Here is a 22,544-nt window from a genome sequence, read left to right as displayed (position 1 = left end):
ATGGATGCATTAACTAGTCAAAGAGTACAGGAAGCATAGGTGAATATCTTAGCAGAAATACTGGGGACAGCATGGGGAAGGCGGGAGATGGAAATTGAAGATGATGAGCAAAACGAGAACAAGGTGAAAGCAGGAGCCAACGTTTCGACAAGTGGACTTGTCTTCTTGAATGTGGCCTTGTCTTCTTGAGTATGTCGCCTAGAAGAAGACAAGTCCACTTGTCGAAACGTTGGCTCCTGCTTTCACCTTGTTCTCGTTTTCTCATCGTCTTAGCAGAACTACCCTAATTCATCATAGGAAAAGCGAAAAATTCTGATTAAAAAGGAGGTCAAGCAAGGAGACCCTTTCTGCAATTCTATTCACTGCGTGCTTAGAAGTATTCAAGCTGTTAGACTGGGAAGATCAGGTGTGGCAATCAATGGAAAACATAGCAACCTATGATAGCAGATGACGTCCTGTTCAGCAATGCTGGAAATGACTTGCCGCAAATGACTGAGGACATTAGTCATAAAAGTGTGAGAGCAGGTATGAAGATTAACGTAATGTTCAATAGTCTAGCTCCTACCACAAAAACCACCAATATACATAATTGCCAGTCAGCCTCTAGAATCTGTGGAAGAGTATGTTCATCTAGGCCAATTAGTCACAGGGCAAACAGATCACAAGAAGGAAATCTACAGAAGAATAAAAATGGGATGGAGGGCATGTGGCATGCATCACCAAGTGATAACCAACAGCTTGCCGCTATCCTTGAAAAGAAAAAATTGCACACAATCATTACATTATACCGCACTAATATATGAGGCATACACTTAGAGGTTAACAAGGAAACTTGAGAACAAGTTAATAACCACACAATGGGCAACTGAATGAAACATTATAGGCATAACCTTAAGAGAGAGGAAGACAGCGGCGTGGATTTTAAAGTGAACAAAGGTCAGTATTCTAGTTAAACTTAAGAGGAAGAAATGAAGTTAGGCAAGCCAAGCAATGCGTCAGGCAGATAACCAGATGTCTATTGGAGTTATAGAATGGGTGCCGAGAAAACAAAAGCACAGTTGCAAATGGCAAGAATTAAGTGGTGGGATGAAATTGGGAAATTTGCAGGCATAGGATCCCGCCAGCTGGTAAAAAACAAGAGTAATTGGAGATCACTGGGAGACGCCGTTATCCTGCAGTAAGCATGAAACAGGCTGATGATGACAATTAAGAGTAACCCAAGGTATGACTGAACAATTATGTTGCAATGCAAACAGTGATCTCTAGCACAGCTTCAAAAAGGCTGCGACAGAAACTGTGTCTTGGTCTAAAGAAATGCAGCATTCATCATATATGCAATGCTCTCCTGACTAATGCATGAAACCAGTCTTGCAAGTCCTAACAAGCTGCTAGTCAGTCAACATTCTTGCATCATTTCATGCCAGACCTGACCTGCCGTGGTGGCTTAGCGGCTATGGTGTTGCGCTGCTAAGCACAAGGTCACGGGATCAAATCTCGGCCGCAGCAGCCACATTTCGATGGGAACGAAATGCAAGAACACCCACATCCTGTGCTCTGCAGGCATGTTATATCCCCAGGTGGTCAAAATTAATCTGGATTACCTCCACCCCCCACCTTCCTACGGTGTGCCTCATAATCAAATCGTGGTTTTGGCACGTAAACCCCAGAATTCATGCCAAACCCGAGGCACAGTCCACGACATGAATATTGCTTCAGGTACAGTGTGACATCCTGCTTGTAAGCTTATTACTCTGTGAAAAGGGATGTTCTTCAATGATGAATTCACATAATAAGAAAACTTTCACAACCTTTAGCATTAGAGCTCATCATTCTGAAATAATCAAAAATACATGCAGAAATATAAATTCCTTAGGTATTAAGCTTTACTTCAAGAAACATTCTCAAACAGAAAATATGTCAAATTAAGGTTCTCTGCAAAACATACTGGTACAACTAAAATGGTGCATAGCTTTGTGGTGTATATTTTGCCTAACTATATTTTGCCCAACTTATTAATTTCGAATTTAACTAGCCCCTTTTCTGCGAAATGGTTTCCTTTACTTGAACTTCATATGCAGACTGCAGTGCAAGTTTATCAGTGTATTGTTGCAAATTTTTCCAAGTGTTTGCATGTATTTGCACAATTTCCGTGCAGAAAAGTACTTGGAAACTTCTAGGCTGAGGCTATGTTTTTTCAAGATATAATTTATTTCTTTTTATCGACTGCTAACTAGTCCCGAGCGCAAGCTACCTAAATCCACGATGCCAGAGACTAGCGTCACATCTTCAAGTCACGTCACCACTCAAATTTTTCGGTTTTATCTGTCTTACCAAGTCTCTATACACAATAAGAATGGCAGCTCCAGTGCCCAAAAGTGCAAGTTATCAAGCCAGCTTGAATCAGTATTGTTCTCCTGTATTCCATTAATGAAAACTCAACAATTTAATGCTTACAGAATATGAGCTTTTCCAGAATGATATAGGGTAATTTTCATTCATTAGTGTACTCAGCATTTTACAAACCTTATAATTCCCTTCTACAATGGATTTTACACCTACCAATGAACTGCCAACATGCTGCATAAGCAAACAAGCTCACTTGTCAATTTTGCATGTCTGCACTTGACCCTCTCCTGACTGTTCTTCAAAAAAAAAAAAAAAGCAAGCAAGAAACGCCCATTTCACACCCAATAAAGAATACTTACAGCATTTTTTCTTTTTGTTCTAACAATTTTTTTTGTCACCTGGAGCACACAGCACAATTTGGCTTGTTGAAGTGGGTTAGTTAAAGAGGCGGATGTTCTTTGCATGACAAATCACAATGTCTAGGTGGACATTTAAAGTTTCACTAATTAACTCAAATTATTAACTTGAGTACAAACATCCACACTGCAAAACTGAAGTCAAGCAGTAGTGAAGTCATGTCGCCTTAGCAGACACAATATCAGCACCATTTTTTAAAATTCTGCCATCAAAATATACTATAAAATGCCTTGGTGTTACAGTTAAGACAATCCCAAACTGTTTGACACAACCTTTCGGGAACCTGATAGCTGAAACGCCCATGTATTTCATACCATGATTTCAAGGCAGGACATCTCGAAAGTGACGATCATTTTAGTATTTGATAGACAAACACGACTTCACTACTGCTCGGCTTCTTTTGTAAAAATTGGAACATGCACCCTAAAGTGTATGATTAATTACTGAATATAGTAATCTTTTTAATTAGTTATTTGTTCACTGCAATTTGTCGTTCAAGTTATGTCCACCTCTTCCATAAGTACACCAAGACAGAACAGTGCTGTATGAGGTGATTGTTTAAAAATCTAACTAAAAGGGACAAAAAACAGAAATTGCTGGTATAACTATCATTATCATCACCAGCCTATTTTATGTGCACCGCAGGACGAAGGCCTTTCTCTGCAATCTCCAATTACCCCTGTCCTGTGCCAACAGATTACAACTAACACCCGCAAATTTCCTAATTTCGTCGCACCACCTAGTCTTCTGCCGTCCTCTACTGCGCTTCCCTTCTCTTGGTACCCATTCTGTCACCTTAATGGTCCAACGGTTATCTAATCTGCGCATTACATGACCTGCCTAGCGCCATTTCTTTCTCTTAATGTCAATTAGAATATCGTCTATACCCGTTTGCTCTATGATCCAAACCGCTCTCTTTCTGTCTCTTAAAGTTATGCCTAGCATTCTTCGTTCCATCGCTCTTCGCGCGGTTTTTAACTTGTTCTCAAGCTTCTTTGTCAGTATCCAAGTCTCTGCCCCATATGTCAGCACAGGTAAAATGCACTCATTGTAGACCTTCCTTTTTCAATGATAACTATGGTATAACTATATATATCCTATATATAGTCACAACCATACAAAGAAACAGACAATGAAGCCAGAGAAAGCATAGGGGAAATGAACTGAAATGTAAAAACATCATCATCATCAGCCTGTTTTATGTCCACTGCAGGACGAAGGCCTCTCCCTGCGATCTCCAATTACCCCTGTCCTGCGCCAACTGATTCCAACTAGCGCCCGTGAATTTCTTAATTTCATCGCTCCACCTTGTCCTCTGCCATCCTCGACTGCATTTCCCTTCTCTTGGTACCCATTCTGTAACTCCAATGGTGCAACGGTTATCTAACCGGCGCATTACATGACCAGCCCAGCTCCATTTTTTTTTCTCTTAATGCCAATTAGAATATCGGCTATACCCGTTTGCTCTCTGATCCAAACCGCTCTCTTTCTGCCTCTTAATGTTATGCCTAGCAATCTTCATTCCATTGATCTTTGCACGGTCCTTAACTTCAATGCAAAGGGAAATAGAAGTGCACAAAAAGATAACTTGCTGCCCCTCAGATGGGATTTAAAACCAAGATCTATCACATTACATGTGCAGTGCTAAGCTACTGTGGCTGTGGTCCTACCGTCCACTTTCTTGGGTATCTATGTATATGTCGAAGATAAAATTTCTTGCCTCTCAGATCCCCTTATTATTTTCCCTTTCTTGCTCTGTGTGTGTGTGTGTGTGTGCACACATGTGCTTGAATAAAAAAATATGCAAAAATGTCTGATGTTGGATTCAAAACAATGTCAAACATTTATTTTAACACAAGAAAAAGTTGGCATTGCTGCAAAGTTTGTTAAAGGACACTAAACGCAAATATTAAGTCACGCCAAAGTGATAGATTAATTCGAGAACATCTAAAGCGTCAATATTATTGTGAAGAGAGCTTTAGTAATCGAGATATTAAGGTAACTACAGGACAGAGTTTAGGACTCCTCCGCGCAACATTCAGGTACTAGCCCGATGACGTAGGCACTCCTTAGAATTCTTTCGCTAGTACTCTACCCAGAGTTCATGCTGATGTATATGACAAAAATTCAAGGGTTTTTAAGGACTTTCAAGGTCCTGTGTGTGAATTTTCAAGGACCACACACAGGGCCATAATTATATATGCGTGTATAATTATGGAATACGTACTGTGTCCCGTGACACTTGCCCCTTCCCATGCATGTAAAGCTTCTCCGCAATACTTCACGTACGCTTCACCGCGTAGAATCGCTGTGCTGAGGCACAGCTGCCTTTCAGGAGCCAGTATTATGCAACGCGCCATGCTTTCTAAGCTTCGAAGCCATACGCGAGGATTACAGATGCGCAGTTGGCGCAATTACTGACAGCAGCGAATTCTTTCAATGAAAAACACGGCACCGAACGGCAAGAACCTTAATAGCGAACGTCGAAGCAGCGAAGCCTAGTGTTGCCACTGTGGTAGCTACGGCTGCCAGCTGATCGGCGTGCAAGAGCGCTGGGTTAATTCGAGGCGGCAAGATAATCAAAACGACGGTGCTGGCTTTGATTAATGCCATTTGGGACCTGCGGTAGGCAAAAACTCCAGAAAACCGGACAGCGAAGGGTTCTTGTGTCTGAAATTACAGACGTTTTTAATCGACTCTATGGGACGCATGGTGGAGCCTCAAAGCTGTCCGCACTATCAGGCCTTTCACAACAATCGGGCGTCCAAAAAGCCGGTTGTTGACTGTACACAGGCAACTCCTCCAGCCAACAACACGGCATCAAAGACAATTCGTAACGAGTCCTCTCTTTCACTTGAGCCAGCAGTAGGTCGCAACTTTCGTTCCCTTTCAATAAAATGACAGCCAATTTTGCCTGATTGAAGCACAAATTCCCTGATTTTTTCCCCCGAGTTTTACCAGACAATTCAAAATGCCTGAGAATTCCCTTTTTTTTAACAACATCGCAGCGGGAATTCAGGAGGGTTGAAATTTTCTCGAATACAATCACTGGAAGTTTATTAAAAATAAAAATTTAGGAAATTCAAGAATTTTCAAGGATCTCCAAAAATTCCACCAGGATGTTCAAGGCCTTGAAAACGATCTTTTCAAATTCAAGGGTTTCAAGTACCCACACAAACACTGTCTACCATTCGTAATAAAAAGATAATTGCATTCCTTATAAGACAGAAGAAAATGCTACTTGTCTCCCCCCCCCCATTTCGACTCTATTTTAAAAAAAAAACTCCTTGACGTTACCCTCTACGACGACACAGGCGATCGAAAGGTTCAGTATTCACTCGACTTTGCGCCGCCTGCAGTTTCGCGTTTCAGTAGTTTAGTTATCGCGTACTGTGAAACTCACACAAACTGTAATTAGCAAAGAATGCCACGTCCATGTGATGTCATGAGATGCCCGTACGATTGATGCCACATGGCGAATCCAAACCAATCTGTCTTGGCTCGGTTTCTCCAAGATCGTATGTTTAAGTTTTGTGCAAAGAAACATAGCACCATCCGTCGGGGGCCATTTAACTAATCAATGGCAGTGAAGGGGAGTGATGGCATACACAACGTCACCACTCCCCGCTTGGGGGCAGCCAATTTGAATTGCACTAAAGGTACAGTGGACTCTACAGAGGCAATTATCTAAACAGCGTTATCTTGGCAGAAAACAAGCGCTGCAAGGTTTCTGGCATGGTATTTTAGTCCACATTGACTTAACATTTGCCTTTAGTGTCCCTTTAAGGCAATTACCCTCTTTTCAAACCATTTCAAATAAGAGAGGCACTGTGTATACATAATGGAAGATACACTGGAATCTCGGACACAGTGTTTTTCAGAAGTGCATTGGCACATGAACCCAGGTGGACAATGTCAGCAGGTCAGCTTGTTTTTTGATGAAATAATGGTACAAAGTGTATGAGTGAGCCAAATCCAACAGCACATTTTGTGTGCACCCACACATGCTTTCTCCCAGTTATTTGCAAATGAGCAATGTCAACACTATCAATACAAGCAATAAACAGCACCAGCCCTGTCCCCACTTACCGCAGGGTAGTCGAAGTCTGGGGAGCTGGCAACATCCTGAATGTAGTCCACCCGCCATTGATTTTCAGATTTCTCCAGCTGTACCGGTGGCACCAGCGTGCTCATGGCACCTGTGATAGTCTAGTTGGAGTGGGAAAAACCCTGTGAGTGCACTGTACAAATGTTACAGAATGATTTTTACGCTGCTAAAAGGAGGGGAAAGTAAAGCCATACCAGGATTGCATCTCGTATGTTCTTTTTTATATCTTCTATTTTTTGTTTCTTCTCTCTGAAATGCAGACCCCTTTATTTCAGATGAGTGTGGCAATAAGTTATAGCACAAAAGTACACAAGAACATCAAGCTTATGCAGCAGCATGAACGTTTATAAACCTCAAAATAATCAAGAAAAATGAGGGGCTAAATTGAATGAACTACCCAAGCAGTCATAGTTGTATATGAATTTTATTTCATTAGTAGAAGAAAGCACCCCAACTTTTGATAAGGTATACCTGGGATAAGGAGAAAGAAATTTAATTGAAAACACAGCACACCTCAGGTTGTACCTAAACCAACATCATTGGCATCAAACATATCGTATTACATCAATTTAATAATTGTCACCCCTCCACACATTCCTGGATGCATTTGAACATGTTTGTGTAACCCAACTTTGACAGCACTAACCAGAAAACCAGAACTGAAGAGTGCTCTAAACATATTTCAAGAATCAGCATGTTGGTGCAAGTACATAAATGAAGAGTTATTTTCCTTTTGGCTAAAACTTCCATGAACAAGTTTCATAATACAATGCATTTCAAATAGCAGGAGTCCCATTAGCTTCAAAGCCATTTCTCAATTTATTTCAGAGAGAGTCACACACTGCATTAAATAAACGATACGAAAGGAAGTTAACCGAAGGGCTCGGTTTTTATTACTCATATAAGAAGGCAACCAACACTGACACCACGGACAACATAGGGGAAATTACTTATGCTTAAATGACATAAAGAAACAATAAATTAATGGAAATGAAAGTGGATGAAAAAACAACTTGCCGCAGGTTGGGAACGAAACCACAACCTTCGCATGATAAAAAAACAGCTTGCTGCAAGTGGGGAACGATCCCACAAGCTTCGCATGCGGTTGTGGGATCGTTCCCTACTTGCAGCAAGCTGTTTTTTCATCCACTTTCATTTCCATTAATTTATCGTTTCTTTATTTCATTTCAATTTCAATTCAACAGTAACCTTATTCAAATAACCAAAACTGGTATGCGACGTCTGGATCCTTAGCCATAGGCTAGTTATGGATCCATGCAGTTATACAAAGAAAAGTAAACGATTCAGAGACGCATAAGTAATTTCTCCTATGTTGTCCTTGATGTCAGCGTTGGCTTCTTATAACACTGCATTAAATGTATTTCATAAGATATAAAAACCCAGGCTGTCTGGATTACCTTAATTACACTGAACGGCAGTTACGAGGCCCAGAGTAATTTGTTTACAGACTCCCAGTGGGCCTTGAGATAGCCTCCACCCCCCATTCCCCTTAGGGACACCTCGACAATGCGGCAAGGCTCCCCAACAATTTGAAAAAAGATGCAGCTAGTAAGCAGCAGAAGTGTGTTGCCCAATGCACCGTTGACAGGCACAACACTCAATTAGCAAGCGATCTGAAGGTGGCTTTTTATATAAGTGAGATACAGCCCTAAAACAAGGACATGAGAAGACGCATCTAGCACACCCTCAAACCTACATTCAATAACTCGAACTGGACTGTCACTGAATGTGGCATTGTGCATGGTTTATGTGCCTTCTTGTGTACTTGCGCCATTTTAATGCTATACCTCGCATTTGGCAAGATGAACCATCAAGCCCACATCAGTACCCTCATTGGCCTTTGACAAGTTATGCAGCCCCCCCCCCCCCCATTTTCTCTCTCCTTTTCTTGCATTCAGCATTTTTCACGAGAGCTTGCATCCCTACCATTGTAAGAGAAAACAATTTCAATTGAATTCCCATCAGCACAGTACAGCAAACAAACACTTATTTTTTTATTTACAGTGTCCGGTGAGGTGCAATCATTTTTGCCAGATGAAGCAGTAACGAGTGGCGAAATAAAACACCAGAAATTAAGGGGATAGTATACTATGCCAACTCAATCAAGCATTTTGACCTTCCACCAGTCCGAGCATGTGCACGCCCTTTTGCCAGATTTGTTTTCTATACAGGACCAACACTGTCCTCCCAGTAGAGCTTCACACAAGCTCCCAGTGCTTATAGGAAAATGACGGTTTATTTCACAAACTCATGCACCTCACAACAGCGCAGGCATCATGTCTCAAAAAACCATTGTGGTACTGTGCACATGATGAGCTCGAAAGAAAATTGCAAGTGTAGCAGTTTGGGCAAGCTGGTAATACATGACTCAGTGTAATAAACGTATGAAAATCGAGGACAAAGGAGAGAATGTCAGACACAGTGCTATGCGTCTTCCTGTCTTTCCTTTGCCCACTTTTCATGTGCTACCTGCACTGAATTCAACAGGAAACCATTATTTGTCAGCACCCAATGCAATGTTCGCTTGCACGCACAAGTGGCTGTGGCACAATGGTTAGAATGCACTTCATGAAATCTCATAATGGTTCGTTCAATCCCAGGTATACCTGCCTCGATATCTTTTTTTTTTACACTACATTGTGTCAACCCTGAAACAAAATGTGACAGAAGAACAAGCTCTATCATCCATTTCAAGCTAAAAACTGCTGTTCACAGTAAAATAAACTAATAACAATGCAAATCCCTGAACCTGAAAACACAGCATCAAGGGAAAACAGAGGTTTGAAACCAGTGAATTATGAAACCCAATTTCCCAAATAATGCTGAAAAGCCAAAGAAATTTGCACCCTGCACACAAAGGCAAGAATTGTTGGTGATATTAATGACTTGAGTTTTAAAAAAAAATGCTAACAAAGGAAGTCATTCCAGCTCAAGAGACCAGAACTCTCTTATAGAATGAATTCCTTTAACAAAACTCTGAACAATGAAATATTGGTGAGAGCCATCATTTCAATTTTAGGCACCATTAAAATCAGCAGATGAAATTATGCTTGAAAGCTGCAGTATAAAGAAAATGCTAATGCTGCATTGTGCACTCATGATACCTTCCACAATAAAAAAAAAACAATGCAAAAAAAACCAAGATTTTCTCTCAAAATATGAGTTACCTTGAAAAACGCAAATACCCTCCTGTTTCAAAAGGGGAACTTTCCATAGCACAAAAGCAGTTAAATTTTTCATGATAGTATCACTAGTCAGTAATCATGAATCAAAGTAGTTGAAATAATTTAGAATAATAAACCGATCTTTTTGTATGAGGACAAAACATTTCTATTTCTATACACTACTTTTCCTGAATGGAGGTCAAAGCGTAACGTGTTGTAACTTTCCCATCACAATTGAATATATGTTCCAAGAGCATTAAAATAAGGAATTAGAGTTCTAACTAGCAGTACACCAAAGCACCTTAGCACTATGCCATGTTTATTGAATTAATGAAACATGTGGCATAATCATATCTGCGGCATTCAACAAGCAGTACCATGCAATTTGTGTAGTTTTTACACGGCCCACACATCAAAGCACGATAGATTCGCGCACACAACCAAAAATGACAGATATAAAGAAAACAGAGCTCACTCCTCACTAAAACCATTCACATGGAGTATTCTCATCTGTTTCACTATTGTACTCTTTCCAGATTCACCGGCACCTGCAAGAAAGAATCGAAGTACACCTGTCAGTTGACAGACAACAGCACTTCGTAATTACAAAACAAAGCTCAGAAGAGGACACAATTTTAATGCTAACCTTAACAACCCAGTTGACACCCAGGTATAGACTCGCAATCAAAACAAGCAGCTGTTTAATAAACACTAAAATGGTCCAAGCAAAATATACTGCATTTTTCTGAGAAATCTCCACTTGAAGTACATCAGTTTATAAAAAATGCAACATTGCACATGAACTCAAGAATAGTAGCACAATGGGTCCTTACTTCCAGCAGCCACTACCACTTCACCTGACACGGTCCTCCCGTACATGGTAGGAGGCAACATAAAGCTCGCAAAGGGAGTCTCCTGTTTGCTTAGACACGCATGGTAGAGAACACAAGAGAATTGTTGCAATGCCATCTGTCAAGGGTACCATCAAACCAGCCACCTACAAGATTCACACAAAGCTTTTCTTACACTCAATTGCCTAGTGGAAGCATTCACAAGGTTGCTTTCAATTAATGAGCATAAAAATCGCAATGAATGCTTTAAATACATCGGCACAATAAAATTAAACCTGGCTTGCTGCCACCAACACCTGTCAAGTTTAAAAGCACCTCGGTCTCAAAGATAATTTTAAAAGCCAGAGCAACTGTTGCAAGAAATGAGTGATGCTTCTTGGGTGAGTTGGAATTGTCATACTTTAACTGGGTGGCGCTTCTAAGACAAGGACAGAGGAAGGCACACAAATAAACGGGATCGCTTCTGACATTTATTGAAACATACCGTGCTCAAATATATATATATATATATATATATATATATATATATATATACACACACACACACACACACACACACATACACACTATAGAGAGCCACGTGATATGGCCTAAAGTGCATTTGGTGGGGGAGGTTAGCCATGAACCTAAATATTATTCGCCATACTTTTCAGCTACCTTCCAACAGGAATACAAATGCCTTAACTGCACAATTGAAGAAAGTTGTAAAAAAGAAAAAGTACTACAAAAACATGTTAATGTTTTGTTTTAATTTTAATGACTATGTCAAAATTAAAGCTAAACACTCCACCTTTGAGTTCCAAATAATGGTTAAAAGAAATACTCAGAGTGATGGTAATATCAAATGCCACAAGGTAACTGAAGTAACATTTTCTTGCACAGATACTTAAAAGTAAAAACTTGTATGCAAGACCCAGACAAACGCAATAGGCGCAAGAGAAACCGAAAGCTTCAAGTATATGTAACAGTTACCAGCATTTAGGCTAGAAAATTGTGGATACGGTTTTAGATCGAGCTCACTGCATTAGCAAGACATCCAGGCAAAGATCAAGGCCAAAGCAATCAGCTATACAGGTATATTAGTTGGGCATATCACTTCAAAAACGGTACAGCAAAAGTTGCAGCACTCGGACATGCAACCCAATTGCAATGTGCTATGATCGGCTATGATCACTCCGTAACGCTTCCATCTGGTGATTTGTTTTTAGTCTCGCACTTAGTTTCGGATCAACGCTAGCTACATCGGATCACGAACATACAATCAACCAAGAACGATTTTTTTTTTCTATGTAATAAATCGCAAAACAAGTCGGCCGTCTCAATAGGGGAATACCTCACACGGATGTCTTGACCCGTATGGCTGGTACACACACAAGAGTTGTGAGAAGAGGGTAGCAAGGTTCGGCCGATTATGTCGCAAGTTTTTGTAATGAAAAAGAAATTAAACAGTGCGGGCGCACAAAGACATCAGCACTTTAGGTTAGGCCTAGCCAAATCAGAGAACTTAAGAGTCCGATATCACATTCGCCTCTACAATGTACAGGTAGCCCGTCCAATTTCCCTCGCATGAGCAAAAATATGGAACGAAGCCACCAGACACTGTACACAGAAACGCAGCAGTGTGGCGACACTACAGCGAAGTTTCTCAAGCTTGAAGTGTACTTCTCAACATTTGAAGACCCGGTTAAGGCAGTTGCCGGAGAGCACCCGTGCCGGCGGTGATACCCGAAAAGGTTTTTTTTTTTTTTTTTTCTCTTTCCCTACAACCATCAAACGATTCTCACTAACGTAACGGTTCAAGAGAGCATACCAACCTAGTAATAACAGCCGGTGTGTTGCTCTATAAATCTGTTTGTCCTTTTGAATCTGTTTCTCGATTTTCTTATTGGCTTCCTTCCGGCGTTTATCCTCTTCGGCGTCGCTTTTTGAGCTCGAGCCTCCAAAACAGCCCATGACATTAGGCCTAACAACGTCTTGCACTCCGCCGTTGGTTCCAAAGATTACCGCACAAGAGGAAGCAAACCACTGCAGTATAGTTATTCCAGGTACATCTCTGAGAAACTATCCATTGGGCCGGGTCCGTTTAGTCACCACCGAAAAACCTGCTGTCCATCTTCCGAAACAGGCATGGGTGTTATCCACCGAGGAAGTGGCTTGCGGAGGATGGGTGGGGGACTACCGCGCGCGGAGCATTCTGGGTAAAACTGGCAGCCCACCATGGGCGGGCGCAAATGGGCCGCTCCGGAGCGTCAGAAACGAGAGCGCATGCCGCACCGGCTTCAACCCCCCTCCCCCACCGCACGCAAAGCGTCGCCGCGCATGCAGCAAAAAATAACCCCGAAACGTGGCATTTCTCCTGCATACATACATACACATTGCGGCTGTGTGACGCTGTGTGGTGCCCGTTGACACGAACAGCGACATTAAGCATTCCCTGGCAGGTGAACTACACAAAATAGAGAAGGCCCACTAGGTCTCTTGTTTTCATTTTCACCCTCGGTTTAGGACCCTAGAATTAAATGCAACGAATAGAAGGAAAAAACGAGAAAGAAAAAGAAACGTCACGCTTTTAAAACCGTGACACTTTGCCAGAAGTGGTAAAACTCGCCTACTCCGCTTTTTTTTTTTTTTTTTAAGAATCACGGCCACATTTAAGTTGCGAGTTCAGCAGATAGCAAGGTCTAGTATAGCTCTTTTACAACACGTCCTGCTCGTAGCATCTGAAACAAAAAAATGATGCCGGTAGACCCAATAACAACCAAGGTGTAATCACAAATATAAAAGTGTGATATTGTCGTCATAAATGAAACGCCAGCACTGAAGTCTGAAAACATGGACCAACTTCAAGTTTTATGGACTTTAATTTCTTCTGAATTTGAATTTCGCCAGTATGACACATACGTCCAAAAGGGTCACACTAGTAAAACTTTCAGGCAAGTCACTAAACACATTTCTCGGTACTTTAGCAGCAAATACAAGTAAAAACATATGTTACACTCTCGAGTACAAGCTCCCAATGACTGACAATGTTCATATTGCAGGAAATAAATACAGCAGAACATTGAGTGAATAACATGTAACCCTGCTCAGATTCAGCCTGCCAGCGGCAATAACATAGACAATGTCACAAGGACTCTACACACAACAAAATAGAAAAACTTGCTCAGTTCCACATATGTAAATTCTACAAGGTCCAAGTGTTTCAGCCCTACACAAAATAACAATGAACCAAATCTTGCACTACAAGGAGTAAATTTCTACCAGTTGTGTCTGTCAAAACATTTTTGTTTTGGAATGTTCCTACATGGGTGTAAAAAAAGACATGCAGAATGTTCTGCTGAATCATTCCACGTCCTAAAGAAAGAAAAACTTCAGAGTTGGCTGCAGCCCTGCAGTATCAATTATGTTATTTGTGTTTAAGCTCCAAGAAAAATAACATCGAACTATGAAGAGGTAGACCAGAGTACAATTACACAATCAAAATGGCTACTTCAGGCTTCATAGCATGATAACTTACAAGCAACTTGCAATCACATAACACTTTGCATAGATGCAAGTGAATTGTTTATGCTATGCTAATAATATACAGTTCTGATATCAGGAACACCCAACTCCTGATGGGCATTCATAAGGGGTAACCAAAATATGTTATATCTTATATCTTTTGCATATGAATCATGTGCAGAAAACAAAAACTGTGCCAAAACAATAATTTAATGGCTTCTAACCAACAATGGACATCAACATAATATGCACCAGAAAATACAAAATCCTTGCATAGCTTGTATTAAAATGGGCATACATAGTAATAATTCACATCTAGTGCACTTCACTTCTGAATGATGCTGTAGCAACACCAATTGTACAGTCCTTGCATTTCTGATAACTAAGAGTGTCCGAATAGCGATATTTATAATCAAATTAAATACAAATATTCAAGAAAAACAACATCAAAATATTAAGTTGAATATTTTCAATTTCTAAACAAAGTGACATAATTATAAAGGTTTCAGTTTTGTGGAGTTTGTTTGGCAACAAAATGCTTATTTACGTTCTTTCATGCAGCTAATGCTGTCAACTACATTTCAGCTCAAACGAGAAGCTTTGTAAACTAGAAACAAAGGAAAGGTGGTTGTACCTGGTGCACCATCACGACAGTAATGAAACAAAGAAATTGCAAGTCATTAGGTGCACATACTACAGTATGATGCTCACTGAAGGAGCTAAAGGCAATACAGCACTGGACATTGTTCTAAGGGAATCAAACATGGGGAGACTTGCCAAATAAATTACAAATTGTTTTGCTTAAACCAAGACCGCAAACTTATAGGCTGCCCAAGTGAAGACATGCTTATTTAACAACTGGAACCTATTGTGCACAAGTGCAAATGCCGTTGCTCAGGAACTGGTGTGTCTGCATGACAGATGAGGTTATCCTGAAGCAGAATCTGTCAGAAAATTTTCCACTTGCATCAGTATTTCTCCCTGCAGACTGCAAAAATTTTGTTGTCCTTTTAAAGTATTCATATGGAATAAAGATTTGACACTTTTGAATTATGAATTCTGGAATACAAATCAAATAGCAAGGACTATTGTACTAATTTCAGACATTCGCACACCCCTACTTAAAAACACAATAACTTGATGACAAAAAACTTGCGAATTAAAGTGGAGGTTCTAGGAATGCAGACATAAAACGGACACAAAAGTTTAGCTGCCTGTGAGAACATCTTTGCAAGCTGTATACATGTGTTCTGGGCAGGCTTATTAACTAAGCAGTGAAAACTAGGCCACTATTTAGGTCGTTCTACTAAGGCCCGTGCAACAAGTATGCTTGCGTCTGCACGCTTTGCACCTTGCGCCTGCCGCACCTTGTGAGAAATGACTGTTTGCATCTACAAGAGATGGGAGACGGTGCATGCTCACTGGGCTCATTCGTAGATGCCTCGGCAGACGGCATTTCATACTTCGTTATTGACAGTACTTAAACATACCTCAATATCTATAAACGTAGCTCATCAATTTTGGAGCTGTTAGATCAGCACAAAAAGGAAAGAAAACACTTTCTCAGACGACATAAATAAGCCTCTCTGAGAGTTGATTGTACCATGCCGTAGCCGCGTAGCCAGGGGCACCAACACAAGGCAGTTTGAGCATGGCATATTATAGAGGAGTTGATCACCAAATCACGCTGTGCTTCGACGCGGATGAGCTATGCCACACAGTCCGTGCATGGGTAGATGTGCAGACACGAGCTTGCACGCATTAGCAAATGTATGTGCAGTCTGGCCTTAAAGCTTGTGCCATTTATAAAATGAAATGTTCAAAATCTGTTAATTTATAGCACCTTCACTAAAATATTAAAATAATGAACACATTGAATTCAGAGATAATATTAAGAGAAGTTGCAACAGAAAGTGACTTTTCTCATCAAAAGTCACTAAAACATACAAAAATACCTTTTTTTACAATATCTTAGAACATATATTATACAGAACAAGTAAGTACAGCAACATTGAAACCACCAACTACTTTGCACTTGCAAAACTTCAGCAGAATATACATTATTGCACAGCAGAAGCTACACTATTTTGCCAGCAAGTGAATCCGTACCTTTACACAAGACACAAGATATACATGAAAAAAACAAAATCGTTTATGCAAACAATGGTACGTGGCAAACCTCTTCAAAAATTTTCACGTTTCATGAAACTTATGCAAGAACAACGTCAGCTAAAACTACATGTCAGTTACATGCTTGCTCAGTGAAGGAAATAAAGTTACATAATGCTTTACATCAGCAAAAACCGGTAGGCAGCCTTCTTGTAAGAATAGGAGACCATTTCTAAAGACAAATCTCAGGCGAATGTTCATCAAGCAGTATACGCAAAATATAAAAGATTTATTAACCACTACAAACATGTAGCACCAGAAGCTCGTAAAGAAAAACAATATGTTTAATTGTGGGGTATTAATGTCCCAAAACCACACAGTGGGTTATGAGGAACACTGCAGTAGAAGGCTCCAGGTAAATTTAGACCACCTGGGATTCTTTAATGTGCACTAAAAGCATGGCACACAAGTGTTTTTTGCATTCCGCCCTCTCCGAACTGCGGCCGCAAGGGCCAGGCATCGTACACGCAACCTTGTGCTCAGCAGCACAATGCCATATGCACTGAGCCACCGTGGTGGGTCATCAAGAATAAGAAACTGTCTGTTGAGAACAACATAAAAGATGGTATCAGCACCTGGTTTCTGGGCATTTCTTTCTCCAAAGAAAAAAAATTCGATTCTGGGGTTTTATGTGCCAAAACCAACATTTGATTATGAGGCTCGCCATGGTGAGGGACTTGAGATTAATTTTGACCACCTGGGGTTCTTTAATGTGCAATCAATGCAGGGTACACAGGCATTTTTGGATTTCACTTTTCAAAGAACGCAGGCAATGGAAGAATGGTGAACACTACTAATGAAGGGCGCAAGCATAAAAAGTAATGACGCCCACTTAATCAAGAGCTCATTGCAGTAACCAGAGTACCCAAAGAAGATGGCATTACTGCACAGAAAAAGCATGTGTGTAACATCAAGCATACAACTTGGCCGAAACACTCGGACTGAAGTTGAAGTCACTCCACGCTACAGAGAATACCACTGTGACAAGCAAGCAGTGGGATGACAATGGGCTGCTGGCACATGGGACTAGGAGCCCACATTCTTGGAGACAATTCCTTTGCTTTCTGGGTTGTCATCCTCATTAAGGAAGCTTAGGTCAACACCCTCAAGGCCTGTACAGTTACCACCACGACTACCACCTGTGGCCCCAGCATGAGCCAAGAAAAGGTCCTTTAGAAAGCTTAGCTCCTTGTTGAGGATCTTGATTTTGGCCACAAGCGCTTCATTCTCGGCCCTCAGTTGAGCAACCTTTTGCTGCGTCTCCTGAGCACGCTGCTTGGACTTGGTACGAGACTTTTTGACAGCCAGGTTATTACGTGCCCGATGGATGCGGTACTCCTCGCTGTCCTTGTCCAAAAGCGCTGAACGCTTGCCTCGACCCATGCTGCTGCTGCTGTCACTGCTGTTGCCACTAGTTTGCTTGCGTGGTGCCATCAATGCTTCCCACCACTCGGGGTCTCTCTTACATTGCATGCGGCCCCTCGGCACTGCCTGCCTAGGCCGAGATGTGTGCTCCTGGCGTAAAAACCTCTGGATGGGAAACACACCAAGCGCATTGTGAGACACAAATGCATTGCCTTGTCAATAGTTTGCTACAGTGAGAAAACTAAAAGTACCTGAATAAAGAAAATTCGAAAGTGTGACCCTATATGGGCTTCACAGTGCAATTTACGGAATCAAGCTGAAGCCAAATATTTTAAGTGCCAACCAACCAGCAGTAGTGACTACTAAAAAAGGGATAAAAATGGAAGTGTCTTCTTAAGGCAATTGGGGCCCAATTCTATTTATAAAGAAAGTTAATCAAAAATTTGCCACAATATACCTAATTACTAATAAAAAGGAAACTCTTAATAACCAATGGTGTTTTATGTCACAAAGATGCACATCAGACCATGAGGGATGCCACAGTGGTCGGGGAAAATTATAATTGTTTTTTTACTTTTATACTTTTTCCTCACTGTTTCTGCTACCTTGGCAAAAAGGTAGCAATGCTGACACCACACAACTTCAAAGGTTGGCAGCTGCATTAAACAAACATAATAACCTTTATGCAGTACTTGTTGTACATACTTCATAACAGACACAACAAAAGCAACAACCACTGTCACTATACAGCATAATAAATTCCTTGGTCGATATTTTGGCTTCTTAGTCGAATCTGCGGAAAGGAGCAAATCGCGGTCGAGAATTTCTATCCAAATTGGGCTCGATCGCAATCTAAAGTAGCCGTGTGACACCGGTAAAATACATGTGGTACAGTACAGAACTTATGCCATGCAAAGCAAAATCACAATAGTAGTAATGTTGTCGGGACATACATCACCACCAGCTCTTCAGTTTGCCAGCCCTTAACATTTTTATTCAGCTAAAACTCAGTTTAAAAATTAGCATTTTATGCAGTTTTCAAAGGCACCTGAAGAACTTACAAACAAGGCTGACATAACATTACAACTAAAACAGAAGCAATCTAGGTACAAAAAGCTGACAAACTCAGTAATCCCATCTAAATTTTGTTAATAAAACTCCACTCATCAAAGAGAAGCAATGTTTCTACGAGTGGACAGTGCTTGCTTGAAATTTTTGAGCTGCCATGTAACACACGGGGAGCTATATTGTAAATGAGTTGCAGCGTCGCATAAGTTCTGTTCAACATTAGGCACCATTATTTATGCACGATGCGCAACATAGCACCTTCTAGTCAGTTTTTGTCACACGGTTCACTAGCTTGATCGGGATCGAATTTCACGACCGCGATTGGCTGCTGCCTTGAGCAGATTGCTCAATCACTAGCGATCGAGAAACTCGATCCCGATCTAAGGTGCACCGCGTGACCGGGGTATTATACAACACTCCTTCAGGCACGGTGACCGTACCAGATTCTTTCCGATTGCTCGTTTCCAATTTCTGACATAAGCACTGCACGATAACTATTATTTCGACAAATCTTGTTCTTGTTTATTTCATGGGAGGCATGTCACCTTTCTTTTCCTCTTTGGCTTCGAAAGTGAATATTTAGTTTCATCTTCATTTAGGATGAAAAGAAGGTCTGTACTTTTCCGCAATCACATTTGACATGCAAGGATAATTTTACATATTACAGTGATATCGTTGCACTTCTACCTACAAGTACGCTAGTGAATGTAAGCTAAACACCGAACGACTTACTTTTCTTTTTTCTCGAAACTGGAAATTACTCGAAGTCTACGGGACTGGTTCACTCTTGATGCCAGGCAAATAGTAAGCAGAGACGACTCCTGCAAATCTCTCGATATACCTTCCGATCTGAAACGGCACCATAAATAAGAAGCGTTGCAAACTTCACATCACACGTCTGTCATTAAGTATGCCTCGACATGCAGGTTTGTCGCGATATCACTGCGTTAAAGATCACGGCGTTTACGTCACAAGGCTAGGGTTCGTAGAGTCGTTTGTTTACTACTGTCCCTACCACGACAGAAGGAAAAAGCGTTACCTCAATGAATTAAAAGCAGGGGAAACTCTTAGTAGAAAGCTAACGGTTAATCTGTACGTTGTAATTTACTAGGTAACGCAAGAAATATCCCGAGACAATTAACATTAGTGAAGTACACTTGCGCAGAACTGACATTCCTCGCAGCATGAGTAAGTTCTGTTTACAAAAAGATACACGTGGAAAATCATGCCTGACACTGAAGCAATGATGTTCACGGTAGCAGTACCGGATCAAGAATATTAACAGGGAGTAGTCATCACATATAAAGCAAGGAATGCCTTACAAAAACACGGGAACAGCTGCAAGATACGGCACTCAAACAACACCTCTCACGAAATTGCATCACAACACGACACCGACAAGCAAGTCACTTCAGCCGGGAAATAAGAGCCGACGGTGGCCATTTGGCCAAAGGAAATTCACCGGACGTTACGTGCCCGACTATTTCCGGCTCCTCGTGTGAGTAACTTTGCGCTTGACTCCTTGACTATCGGCGCCTTTGACGCTTCGACTTAAATGAACTCAGCTTTTTTCTTTTTTTTTTAAGCATTGCGTTTGTCTGAGGACAAGCAATGCCCGCCATCCTAAAGTCGCAGCTGAACAGCTTAATTTTCGACATGTTGTTATGGGGGAGTGGTTCTTCACAGTCGTATTCTGTCGTATGTTCCAGAATGGGACGCATATATATTCTTTCTTTCGCGCTCCTTTGTATGGGTAGGAATTTACGTTTACTAAGATTATTTCGAATGCGAAAACAAAAATAGTACTTGCAAATGGAGGCTTCGGCAGAGTCAGAACACCTGAGATTATAATAAAGCGGGCGGCGTCACATCTAGGGCACTCAAAGCGCAGCGGTGGGATCAAAGGTGGGGCATGGTGAACGGCGCTCCTTTTGTTCGGGCCGCCGAGGCCGCGCAGTTCAGGGAGGTGTTCGCATACAGCACACTCTACACTCTAAGAACAGTTTACACCCTTTGACTTGCCCCTTCTGCCACACAAAAATAATCGTCATCTGCCTTGATGCGTTTCCTTTCTTTATCGCTGCGAGCCCGGAACTTTCCAGTAACGAATGGCACGCGCGTTATCAGCATAGAACAGTTTACACCCTTTGGAGTGCCCCTTCTGATAACGCGCGTGCCGTTCGTCACTGGAAAGTTCCGGGCTTGCAGCGATAAAGAAAGGAATAAACGCATCAAGGCAGATGACGATTATCTTTGTGTGGCAGAAGGGGCAAGCCAAAGGGTGTAAACTGTTCTTAGAGTGTAAGAACAGTTTACACCCTTTGGCTTGCCCCTTCTGCCACACAAAAATATTCGTCATCTGCCTTGATGCGTTTCCTTTCTTTATCGCTGCGAGCCCAGAACTTTCCAGTAACGAATGGCACGCGCGTTATCAGCATAGAACAGTTTACACCCTTTCTTGCCCCTTCTGCCACACAAAAATAATCGTCATCTGCCTTGATGCGTTTCCTTTCTTTATCGCTGCAAGCCCGGAACTTTCCAGTGACGAACGGCACGCGCGTTATCAGAAGGGGCACTCCAAAGGGTGTAAACTGTTCTATGCTGATAACGCGCGTGCCATTCGTTACTGGAAAGTTCTGGGCTCGCAACGATAAAGAAAGGAAACGCATCAAGGCAGATGACGATTATTTTTGTGTGGCAGAAGGGGCAAGCCAAAGGGTGTAAACTGTTCTTAGAGTGAGGGTCCTGAATATTTGGCTGCGCATGTTCAAAAAAAGATTTTGCGCTCACTGCTGCACTGTTCTTGCTCAAATTTTGAAGAACGATCGCATTTTGACGTAGACTTCGTTTAGTATAACACTTGGCACAGTTCATTGCCTCGTTTCTAAGAAAAAAGTGGAAATTTTCCGGCGCTTATGGGGATGCGAGCTGCTGCCGCGACGGCACAAGCATAAACTTGTGTCGTCACCTGTCGTCATCTCTAGAAAGCGGCGTTTCAGGGAGGGCAGTCGCGTGTTCCATAGAAGCTATATGGCCTGTTGCAGGCATAGAGTCTGTATATGGTTCCAGGCATAGAGTTACTATAATTAACTCTATGGTTCCAGGAGCGGGCAACACGCGGCAGCCCTCCCTGAAAAGCCGCCAACGCTGCTTTCAGCAGATGACTGCAGGTAGCGACACAAGTCTGTGCCAGGGCCGGCTTTCAGACGCCATTTTTCACATAGACGAAAATAGTTTCTCATTTTTGCCTTAATAACAGGCGACTAATCGTGCCAAGTGTTATACTAAACGAAGTAGGCGCAGCCAAAATGACATCGTTCTGCAAAATTTGAGCAGGAACAGTGCAGCAATGAGCGCAAAACCTTTTTTTGAACACGCGCAGCCAAACAGTCAGTATCCAGTACATGACTGGATAGCCGATCCCAACTAGCACACCTACAAAGTTGGTCCTTTGTTCTATGACCTCCCAACCCCGTGGCACGCGTCTCGGCGTCGAGGCGCGGTGTCAGGTGTTGGCATCTCTCTATGGTA

General features: G+C 41.6%; 2 protein-coding genes across 9 annotated transcripts in view; both read right to left on the bottom strand.

Annotated features, from left to right (window-relative positions):
- The window catches only part of Galphas (G protein alpha s subunit), a 238,054-nt gene extending 224,949 nt beyond the window's left edge, over positions 1–13,105 (bottom strand). For 4 of the 7 annotated variants that reach the window (XR_012823267.1, XM_075671650.1, XM_075671658.1 and 1 more), the window contains exons 1-4: positions 12,722–13,104; positions 10,532–10,604; positions 7,066–7,120; positions 6,853–6,972 (exon numbers count right to left, since the gene is read on the bottom strand). Coding sequence is in view for 6 of the 7 variants with exons in the window: in XM_075671650.1 (XP_075527765.1) it covers positions 6,853–6,972; positions 7,066–7,120; positions 10,532–10,604; positions 12,722–12,860 (387 nt within the window). In the remaining variant the exon portion in view is untranslated. Of the gene's footprint in view, positions 1–6,852; positions 6,973–7,065; positions 7,121–10,531; positions 10,605–12,721 lie in introns of all 7 variants that reach the window. The other 3 variants (XM_075671665.1, XM_075671682.1, XM_075671690.1) reach the window with 1 other exon arrangement.
- A 644-nt stretch (positions 13,106–13,749) lies between these two features.
- On the bottom strand, positions 13,750–20,445 carry LOC142559979 (CCAAT/enhancer-binding protein gamma-like). 2 transcript variants are annotated; one of them, XM_075671706.1, is made up of 3 exons: positions 20,336–20,445; positions 19,746–19,862; positions 13,750–18,110 (listed from the first exon to the last, which is right to left on the bottom strand). In XM_075671706.1, exon 3 carries the CDS (start codon positions 18,051–18,053, stop codon positions 17,607–17,609), a length of 447 nt encoding a protein of 148 aa, XP_075527821.1. In that variant the 5' UTR covers positions 18,054–18,110; positions 19,746–19,862; positions 20,336–20,445; the 3' UTR covers positions 13,750–17,606. The 2 variants fall into 2 exon arrangements, with proteins under 2 accessions (XP_075527821.1, XP_075527827.1); XM_075671712.1 differs by having other exon boundaries at positions 20,243–20,386.
- Between the last annotated feature and the right edge of the window lie 2,099 nt (positions 20,446–22,544).

Source organism: Dermacentor variabilis, chromosome 1 (assembly GCF_050947875.1).
Source record: "Dermacentor variabilis isolate Ectoservices chromosome 1, ASM5094787v1, whole genome shotgun sequence".
NCBI classification, from domain to species: domain Eukaryota; kingdom Metazoa; phylum Arthropoda; class Arachnida; order Ixodida; family Ixodidae; genus Dermacentor; species Dermacentor variabilis.
Note: the sequence above shows the minus strand (reverse complement) of the source record. Positions and strands in the feature narration are given on the sequence as shown.

What these genes read in the sequence shown, in the direction of transcription:
- LOC142559979 (XM_075671706.1), bottom strand. Translation starts at nt 18,053, where the DNA reads ATGCAATGTAAGAGAGACCCCGAGTGGTGGGAAGCATTGATGGCACCA.